We start from the raw sequence: 10,704 nt of genomic DNA, 5'->3' as shown, positions 1-10,704 counted from the left end.
TGTCCCGCCTTTACCCCCCAAGTTCTGCACTACCTTCAAATACGCCATTTTTTTTGGCTTTTATTTTTTCTTAGACCTCTCTATTTCATCACCAGTCCCCTTGTGACCATCATAGTACCCCCTTTGATACCCTTAATACCTCTCTAGTAGCTTTCTTAATGCAATCCGCTGTCGTGGTCCACATACCACTCACGTCCCCACTACTTCTCCAGGCCTCCATAGCCAATAACTTCTCCCCAACTCCTAAGATTTGTCATTCATCAAGGCTCCCACTTGATCTTAGGTTTGACCATACACATCTCTCTTTCTCCTCTCTCTTTTGATCTCAAAGTCCATAACCAAGAGCCTATGTTGGATCGTGAGGTTCTTACTCTGGATAACTTTGCAATCCGTGCATAGACCTCTATTACACTTCCTCAATACTAGATAATCGCTTTGGATCTTGGCCACTGAACTTTGGAAGGTGACCAAATGCTAATCCTTCTTCTGAAAACTCGAGTTGGCTACCACCAATCAAAAGCTTTAACAAAATCCAACAATAAAGTTCCTCCTCGTTTCTATCTCCAAAATCGAAGTCGCCATACACATCATCATAACAGTCAGAAGTCGTTCTGATGTGGCCATTGAAATCTCCTCCTATGAAAAGCTTTTGTTGACAAACTAAAGGAGAGGAAATTAAATTATGTTAAATTTGGGATGGGAGTAACTGAATGCATAAATTGGGAACAGAGAACAAAAGTAACAAAATATGCTCTAGTTCACAGTTGGAAAACCAATTTTTTTTAGTATATATGCATATTTGAATTTTTATTACTATACACCTACTTTATATGCTGAATTCTTCAATCTTTATTTTATCGAACGAACTTGACTGAAAAGTAAACAGTTTAATGGAAATCATTTCAACTTGGTTACCAAAATTAAATTCAATCCAAACTGTATTGTCCTGCCAAATCTAAAAAAGTGCCATTAGAAAATATAACATTTAAATATAAGTAATTTCAAATATTATCTTATAAAACAAAATATTGATAATTAATTCTATCAAAGGATACGTTTGAAATATTATAATTTTTTTTTATCATTTAATTAGTTTCTTTATAAGAAATCCAAAATATAGCATGTGAGTAGATTATATCAAATGATAATAAAGATTTTATTTCAAAATAGAGAATGTGTGTGTATTATATCAAACAGCATAGAGAGATATAAATTGATACAAAACACATAAAAAATATATAAAATGAACCCATTTAAAATAAAGTTAAAACTTCTAATCCATGGAATAATATTATTAGTAAAGCTATTTTATACATTTTGAAACATTTGGAAACGAGGGTCTAACAAAAATTATTACTTCACTTATTAGAAGGGAGGAAATTGTACAAAGCATACCCTATAAACTATTCTCACATATCAAACCCTTTCTCCATTTGCTTCTTTCTTATCGGCCGATTCCTCAATCTCTCCATTTCTCTCTCTTTTCAATCTTTCAGGTAACAGCACCATCCTTCTCATGAAAGCTCAACGTCTTATTCCCGATATTAATTTTATCATCGGAATGTGTATTACTTTGTTTCTAGTTCTATAATTGTGTATCTGAGCATTGTTTTATTTTATTTTATATATAATTATTTTTGATGTTTTGATGTAAATGGAATCAAGATACGTGTTGTTCCATGTGTTTTTAAACTGATTAGATCTGAGTCTATTAATCATTTGAAGTAAATTTTGCTACTGTGGGATATTATTGTTTATTGGAGTTTTGGTCAGTGTTTTGGTGAACTAATCAGATTGTTGTATTAGTTTTTTTTAATTTTGAGCATCTGTTTTGATTTTGGATGTAGGGTTTTAAAGTTTTGTTTGGATTGTCAGTTTGTTGTATTAGTTTTCTTAATTTGGGTTTCGGTTTTTGATTTTGGATGTAGGGTTTTGAAGGTCTGTTTTGATTCCTGTTTTTATTGGATAAGTAATACATCATCTGCCGAAACTGCTAGTAGTTAAGTTGAATAATGGGGAGAAAGAAGGGGACAGAACGCGAAGAGGATAACCCTGAGCCCGCCAAGCAGGTTGCGGGTGGTGGGGGAGGTAAGTCGAAGAAGAAGAATCGGGGGGTGATTGACGATGATGAGTACTCTATCGGAACTGAATTGTCTGAAGAACCTTCGGTTCAGGACGAGTCACTACCGGCTGCACCTGCCTTTGGTAAGAAAAAGGGCAAGAAGGGCAAGAAATCGGGGCCCAGAGATGATGACGACGATGACGATGAAATGGACGAGAAGCATGTTGTGAAAGAGGATGATGTGCCAGAAATTATTTTTGCAGGTAAAAAGAAGTCATCTAAGAAGAAGAATGTGGCAATTGATGATGATGAGTACTCTGTTGGAACAGAGTTATATGAAGAGCCTGTGGTTGTGGAAGAAAAAGTAGCAGGTGGCAAGAAAAAAGGTAAAAAGGGGAAGAAGGGTGGTGGGGCAAATGCCTCTAATTATGGAGTACTTGGAGAGGATGATGATGAGGAAGACAGGTTGGATCTAACGAGGGATAGTGACCAAGAAGATGAAAGCATTGCCCCCTTCTCTGGGAAAGTGAAGAAGTCGAAGCCGGGTAAAGGCAGTGCAAGTGTGTTTTCTACAGCTTTTGATACAATTGGTGATGAGGATGATGATGAAACTGGGCAACAATCTGAGGAAGATGAAGAACCAGTGGTTGCTAGTACAGGGAGGATTGGTGACAATTCATTTAGTTCAGCACTTCTTGATGAAGAAGAAGAGGCAGATACTTCTGTTTCTAAGTTGGAGGCTGAGACAGTTGAAGAGGATGATGAGCCAGAACTTATTTTTGCAGGTAAAAAGAAGTCATCTAAGAAGAAGAAAAAAGGTGCTGTCAGCATGAATGAAGACGATGTTAGGGAAGAAGCTGAACCTGTACAAGCTAGCACGTCGTTTAATCCTGAAGAAGCTGATGATAATAGAAGCAAAAAGCAGGTGCCAGAAACTTCTAAGAACAAAACCAAGAAGAAAAAGGGTGGGCGTACAGTTCAAGAAGATGAGGATGAGATTGACAAGATCCTAGCAGAGCTTGGTGAAGCACAAGCTCCTGCTCCTGCTCCTTCTGAAGAGAAAGTGCAGGTGCAAGATAAATCGAAGAAGAAAAAGGGTGGTAAAACGGCTCAAGAGGAGGATGACATTGACAAAATTCTGGCGGAAATTGGTGAAGGGCAAGATACATCTGCACTGCCTCCTGCTTCTCTTCCACAAGAGGAGAAAGATCAACTAGGTGATGATGCTGCTGAGAAGGAAGCAGTAGAAGAAGGAGCTGTGGAGTCTGCTGCTGCAAAGAAGAAGAAAAAGAAGAAGGAGAAGGAAAAAGAGAAAAAGGCAGCTGCAGCAGCTGCATCTAATGTGGAGGAAAAGCAGGAAGAAACAAAAAATGATGCAAAAGGAAAATTGACGGATAAGAAACAGTCAAAGCAGGTTAGGGAGATGCAAGAGAGACTCAAAAAGATGAAGGAAGCTGAAGAAAGGAAGAAGAGGGAAGAAGAGGAAAAGCTAAGGAAGGAAGAAGAAGAACGACTTCGTCAGGAAGAACTAGAAAGACTTGCAGAAGAGAAGAAACGTTTGAAAAAGGAGAAAGAGAAGGAAAAGCTCTTGAAGAAGAAACAAGAGGGAAAACTGCTTACAGGAAAGCAAAAAGAAGAAGCTCGAAGATTAGAAGCAATGAGGAAGCAATTTCTTGCTAATGGTGGGACACTGCCACTCCCGGGGGGTGAGAATAAGAAAGAGACAACTAAACGGCCCATTTATAAAACAAAGAAGTCGAAGCCACAAGCTCAGGCAAATGGCAAAGCCCAGGAAGAGTCTTTTGAAAGCACAGAAATTAAAGAACATCAGCAGGAGATTGTGTCCGAGGTTAATTCCATGGAAACTGAGAAGGTTGAGGATGTGGATTCGACGATTACAGAGGAGAAGTCAGAAGTAGCTGATGCAGAAGAAAATGAAGTTGAAGAAGAAGAAGATGATGAGGAATGGGATGCAAAGAGTTGGGATGATGCTGATCTGAAACTGCCTGGTAAGAGTGCTTTTGAAGACGAGGAGGTAGATTCAGAACCGCAACCTATAACTAAGAAAGAGATTAAGACTGCAAGTTCATCTGCTCATGACGCAGCCACTCTGCCTGTTGCTGCCAAGTCTGTTGTTCCTACTCAAAAAGCTGCTGCAACTTTACCAGGTGTACCTAAGAATGACCAAAGTAGGAGGGGTGAGCCTGAGGATAGGGTTGCCGACCAAAATAAGCAGAAAGACATCCCTAAAGACCGGGTAACAGGAAAACCTGGTGCTCCTCCTAACCAGAGTGAAGACAATCTCCGGTCTCCTATTTGCTGTATTATGGGTCATGTTGATACTGGTAAAACCAAGCTACTTGACTGCATACGAGGCACTAATGTTCAAGAAGGTGAAGCTGGAGGGATTACTCAGCAGATAGGTGCAACTTACTTTCCAGCCGAGAATATACGCGAGAGAACTAAGGAGCTCAAAGCTGATGCCACACTGAAGGTCCCTGGTTTATTGGTCATTGACACTCCTGGACATGAATCTTTCACGAATCTGCGTTCTCGAGGTTCAGGATTATGTGATATAGCAATTTTGGTTGTTGACATTATGCATGGGCTAGAACCACAAACCATAGAGTCACTTAATCTTCTGAAGATGAGGAATACTGAATTTATTGTTGCTCTGAATAAGGTGAAGATCATCTATACTGATGCACTTTTTTATGGTTTTATTTTGATTGTATTCTTTTAATTTCAGTTGCTTATTTTATTTCATTGATATTATCGCTATGCAGGTGGATAGGCTGTATGGATGGAAAGTTTGCAAGAATGCTCCCATTGTAAAGGCAATGAAGCAACAGTCCAAAGATGTTCAGTTTGAGTTTAATAATAGGCTCACTCAGGTTCTTATAACTCCTCGATTTGACCATTCCTCAATTGGTGGACCTTATCTCAACAGAATTCAGTTCAATTGTTACAGGTTGTTACCCAGTTCAAGGAACAAGGAATAAATACTGAGTTGTACTACAAAAACAAAGATATGGGGAAAGATACTTTCAGTATCGTACCAACCAGTGCTATCAGGTGTGTATATTTGTGCACATATTCAACAACCCCCCGTCCCCTTTTTCCCCCTTTTTCCGGGGTGTCCGTCTAGCACTCCATGAGACTGTTGATTTTGGCTAAATATGTTGATTCTCTGGATCTTATTGATGTAACAGTGGTGAAGGTATCCCTGACATGTTGTTGTTACTTGTTCAATGGACACAAAAGACAATGGTAGAGAGACTTACTTTCAGCAATGAAATCCAGGTATCATTTTCACATATCATCGTCAGTTAAATAGAAATTCTCAATATGGGTTGATTAACTGTTGTTACTCTTTGGCAGTGTACGGTTTTGGAGGTTAAGGTTATTGAGGGTCACGGGACAACCATTGACGTGGTTTTGGTTAATGGTGTGCTTCATGAAGGAGATCAAATAGTCGTTTGTGGCATGCAGGCATGGAACTCTCCCCTTTTCTTGTCCAAGTCTTTAGGGAGCCATTACTTCGTTGCTATGTTCAGATCCTCCATCGTGGAGAGTGTCTAACATTATAATTTTCCTCTTTTTGTGTGTAGGGACCTATTGTTGCCTCAATCCGAGCGTTACTAACGCCTCACCCAATGAAGGAACTCCGAGTAAAGGTATGGAACTACGCGTTCCTTTAGGCACTCCAATTTATTCTTTTTGCATTAAAGCATCTCTAACCTACTTATCAAAATTTTTTTCTCTAACCTCAGTTCAACTCCTTATATTTTCCTGAACTTGCTAGGCATTGAGGAGTACTAGTTGTTGTTAGTTCAGCTATATATAATTATTGAAACTGTGCCTTAATCGTTGCTATATCGTTGTGCCTTAATTGTGAAAGGTTATGCAAGATCATGAGGATGTTCAAATAACCTAAATTTCGGTCATGACTTGTAGATCTGTTTGAATCTAACATTGATCATATTCTGGTAATATCTATCCTGGGATTGTCAAGGTACTCACTGAGCTAGAGTCATTAGGTTTCTCAATGCCAAATGTGGCTTACAAAAAAATTGAAGTTTTGTGTGGGGGCTCTAGCTCAAGAAAGATGTGGCTGTATGGAAAGTTGTGTTCATGAAATCTGTTCTTTTTCCTTTTAAATTAGTGATAGGTATCAGCACCTGGTTTATTAGACCTTTATCTTTTGAGTTATGTAAATCATTTCAAGCTCGTGGATGCTTTCATGGACATGGGGCTGTTGAGCTCGTATATTACTTCTAGATTGCTGACATACTTAGACACACTTGGTTTTTACCACTTTGAAATTTCTCTGATCAAAGAAACAAAAGATCAGAAATTCGCTGAGGCTTCCAGAATTGTGTCTCAAATTCCAACTGCCCCTCCTAAAGTATGCTATTTCCACTATCAGTAGATCCACTTCAATTCTAATTTACTTTTCTGAATGTGGGACACAAGTCTGCTGGTTCAGTTATGTCCTAATTTATTTTTCTGCATTTGGACGTTCTGGTCCATGGAGTGAAAAATATCTGAAGAATGAAATGATTGTCATGTTAATTCCTTTGGATTTATCTGTACATGATTTATCTAATGAAGTACTGACGAAAGTGTCTTCTTTTGTTTGGGCAAAATCCTATTCAGGGAACATATTTGCATCATAAGAAAATCAAGGCTGCCCAGGGTATAAAGATTACTGCTCAGGTATTGTCATCTACTTGTGAATCTGTCCGAATAAAAAAAGCTATCATCTACTTGTAAATCTGTGAGCTCATCTTTGGTCAGTCTTAGGATCAAGCTTAGAAAGTCAATTGGGTATGAAATCTGATGCAGAGGCATAAGGGGATTATATGGCGACTGATCTGTAATGTATGTAGTTGAATCTCAGTTTAATTTGTAGTTAGAATTAGGTGATGCTATATTTGGGTTCCTGTGTTCTCTTTTAATCGAGAAATTATTTAGGATTATTTTGTGTAGGATTGGTCAGGCAGAGGAGGGTTTAATGCACTGGATATAGCTTTTGAGTCTTGATCACTGTTGAAAGTCTAGCAATTTTTCACAAAGATTTGGAGGAAGCATCTCAATTGCGCAAAATAAATTAAGTGGAGGAGCTATCTCTTTGACCTTTGCATGTACACCCCTTTCTTTCTCTCTTTTCTCTTGTCACAAAACCAACCAATCCACTGAAGTCTCAGGTTCAACGAATTGTGGTGAAATTTGTGGTAGGATGAGAAGGTTATTCTAATTTGGGCACAGATATTCTGTCTTTTTCTTTTCCCTCTCTGTGATGTCCCTGAACATATTAGTTCTGTTGAGAATTTCTTATATTCCTAGGTTGGAAATTATGTGATACCTATGCTAATAGTTCTGTTGGAAAAGCCCGTATAAATATCATCCTATTTTGACTTAGGATAGTTGTAAGAAATCCAATGGTTGTTCTTGTGTATATTCTGTTACTTCAACGAAATTTGACTTGGACGTCCAACTAGCGAGCCATAACCTTTGAGTCCCTTGCATGAGTGTATTGATAAGTTTTGCTACTGATGTGTGATGCTGGCACTACTAACTATTTTGGTATCGATTCAGTGGTTTTTCCCATTAATAAGTGAGACTGAGGGAATTCTCCCTTGGTTCTTTTTGGTCTTGTGCAGGGCCTTGAGCATGCAATTGCTGGCACTAGTCTATATGTTGTGGGGCCTGATGACGACGTGGAAGACATCAAAGAAGCAGCTATGGAAGATATGAGGTCAGTGATGAACAGGATCGACAAAAGTGGAGAGGGAGTATATGTTCAAGCATCTACACTTGGATCATTGGAAGCTTTGCTGGAATTCTTGAAGACCCCAGACGTAAGCATACCTGTCAGTGGGATTGGCATAGGCCCTGTGCATAAAAAGGATGTCATGAAAGCCAGTGTTATGCTTGAGAAGAAGAAAGAGTATGCAACAATCTTGGCCTTTGATGTTAAAGTGACACAGGAAGCTCGGGAACTTGCAGATGAACTTGGTGTCAAGGTTTTTATGGCTGATATTATATACCACTTGTTTGATCAGTTTAAGGCCTACATGGACACTATCAAGGAAGAAAAAAAGAAGGAAGTTGCTGAAGAAGCAGTCTTCCCCTGTGTGCTCAAGATCGTACCAAATTGTGTCTTCAACAAGAAGGATCCAATTGTTCTGGGGGTTGATGTTCTTGAGGGCATTGCCAGGGTATTAACTTTCTTGTCTATTGTCTCATGATTCATTGATTTCATTCACCAACCTAATTGTTAAAAATAAAGGTACAGAAAAGAAAAATAAAAGGTAATGGAATCTCTGCATTTCATTTGGGAAAACCAGCCTGTGTGCACATCAGCAATACAGATGAGAATAGATGATCAATGTTTAATTGATCTCACTGATACTATTAGTTTCTTGCTAATTTCATACTTCCATTGGATTGGGGAAGGGATCTTGCTTGTTCACATTGATTTTCGTTAAATTTGAACTTCTTGGTATATAACCTTTCTTGAGACACAGCTGTTCTGACGTAAACAAACTTATGGATAGTCAGTATTCTGGAGACTTTTTGTATTTGTTTGGTGAAACTATGCTGTGGTGATATTCCAAGAATCGGTGTTTTGTAGGCTACTACTTGTTCTGTTCATTTAAAGTAACTTCTAAACTAATAATACATTAAATTACTTGGAGTTTCTCTATAATGTATTTACAAAATCTTCTCCTTTTCATTAGACTGCTAGCACTTGTGAAATATAAGTTTGCATGTATCTGCTCTCTCTATAATCTTCCTTAAAGTTGAGGATCCTGATTATGTAATAAGGTTCCATTGGAGCTGTTGCCGGGTATGATTAGAATCCATTTTTTCTGCTGGGTATCATTGTAACTGAGGTCTCTGCTATCAAAAGGTTATGAGCATTCTTCATTTACACCATGATTTTGCATGTCCAAGATAGGGTTTTTATTTTGTTTTATTTACGAGATTTGGTCCTTGGAAAAAACATTTTTTAGTTCTAAGCACATTCCATTTCTCTTCCATCATTGATTCTGTCATACCGCCTTTAGACATTTTACTCGATGAACATTTAACACATACAGAATTCAAGTCCTGTCTTGTTCTTGATCCTCTTTAGTTAGTTCTAGTTAGATATTCCTGCATAGATTGATAGGAGTGTGTAACATCATGTTCTCTCCTGGTTACCCCTTCACATGTATTTCACTTTATTGTTTGTGGCCATGCTGTAGGGTTCACATGATTAAGCTTTCCATTGTCATGCTGGCAGTAGTAGCACTCGTCAATTTGCTACAGTGTTGTGTTCAAAGAAAATAAAAGAAATAGTAGCACTCTTCAATTTTCTTTTACATAATCATCAATCATGGACTGCAAAATTTTCATGTGTATTTTGGTCCTCATTGTGCTGAACTTGATCTGAACAGATTGGAACTCCAATATGTATTCCTCAAAAGGACTTCATTGATATTGGTCGTGTTGCATCCATTGAGAACAACCATAAGCCTGTTGACTCTGCGAAGAAAGGCCAGAGGGTGGCTATTAAGGTACGAAGTGGTTGACACTTTGGATATATCCTTGTGGATTAGTTAGAAATTCTTACTTTATGACCTGTTTGTTGAATGTAGAGTTGATGTAGTAGTTTCTCTTGGTTCACAATATAATCGTTTTGTATCTCACAGTGACTTTTTTCATGAGTTTTAAGCAATTGATTTTGATCTTTGCTTATAGACCCATGAGGTCTCACTTATTGCACATTTTTTGCAGATTGTCGGATCTAACCCTGAGGAGCAACAGAAGATGTTTGGCAGGCATTTTGAAGAGGAGGATGAGCTTGTCAGCAAAATTTCAAGGAGGTCCATTGACATACTGAAGACCAATTTCCGGGTATGTAAAGTAGAGCTTTTGGTGAAGTTCCTTTTCTCTAAAGCACACCTTTGTTTAGTCGCTGCTCTTCTATTTTGAGCTACTTTCTAGTTTTGCTGACTACTACTTTTAACCTTCTACAGAAGGACCTGTCTGTTGAGGATTGGAGACTTGTCGTGAAACTGAAAACCCTCTTCAAGATAAATTGACACAGTTTATTCATAGCTTTTGGAAGGAGTTGATTCCTGGGAGTCCTATAAGCACCACACTTGGGGATAGCAGTTCATCGAGTAATAAGTGGTGATTTACCAGAAGCGAGGAGTTTGGGCTCCAAAATAGAAGGCACATCGGGGACGAAGATGAGTAGAAATGAAGTACATTGGCTTCTTCAAAGAATTTCCTTTGGTTGGTACTACGAGCGCATTTTGTACATGGGGTTTTTTTGGTACGAAAGTGTTAAAAGGAGCACAGAATTCTGAGAATTTTCACAGCGTTGACCAATTGTAGAGGTGAGTATGTTGTACTGGGGCGTAAAAGTTGGCAACAAATTTTGTGTGATACAAAATTGTGCTTTTGAGTTTGATATACAAAAACCTGCAAGATTACTGGTTGCTATTGTTGGCAAGTCCCAGTAATTCTTTTCTGTTTTCTCAGAATTGTAGACCATACACACACCGGGATATGAAGAAATTTTCTTCGACGTTGCAAATCCAGCCCTTAAATCGACGTTGATATGTTACACACATTTTTAAGTA

The 10,704-nt window shown here is 38.4% G+C and overlaps 1 protein-coding gene across 1 annotated transcript; it reads left to right on the top strand.

The window, feature by feature from the left end:
* Window positions 1-1,333: 1,333 nt before the first annotated feature.
* LOC104092536 (eukaryotic translation initiation factor 5B-like) lies at window positions 1,334-10,704 on the top strand. Its single transcript, XM_009598154.4, has 12 exons — window positions 1,334-1,496; window positions 1,929-4,745; window positions 4,849-4,956; window positions 5,034-5,137; window positions 5,275-5,365; window positions 5,444-5,554; window positions 5,674-5,739; window positions 6,722-6,781; window positions 7,729-8,286; window positions 9,511-9,630; window positions 9,851-9,970; window positions 10,093-10,704. The coding sequence occupies exons 2-12, from the start codon at window positions 2,013-2,015 to the stop codon at window positions 10,156-10,158; spliced, it is 4,137 nt and encodes a 1,378-aa protein (XP_009596449.1). The 5' UTR covers window positions 1,334-1,496; window positions 1,929-2,012; the 3' UTR covers window positions 10,159-10,704.

The sequence above is a fragment of the Nicotiana tomentosiformis genome, chromosome 3 (assembly GCF_000390325.3).
Source record: "Nicotiana tomentosiformis chromosome 3, ASM39032v3, whole genome shotgun sequence".
In the NCBI taxonomy this organism is placed as follows: Eukaryota; Viridiplantae; Streptophyta; class Magnoliopsida; order Solanales; family Solanaceae; genus Nicotiana; species Nicotiana tomentosiformis.
Note: the sequence above shows the minus strand (reverse complement) of the source record. Positions and strands in the feature narration are given on the sequence as shown.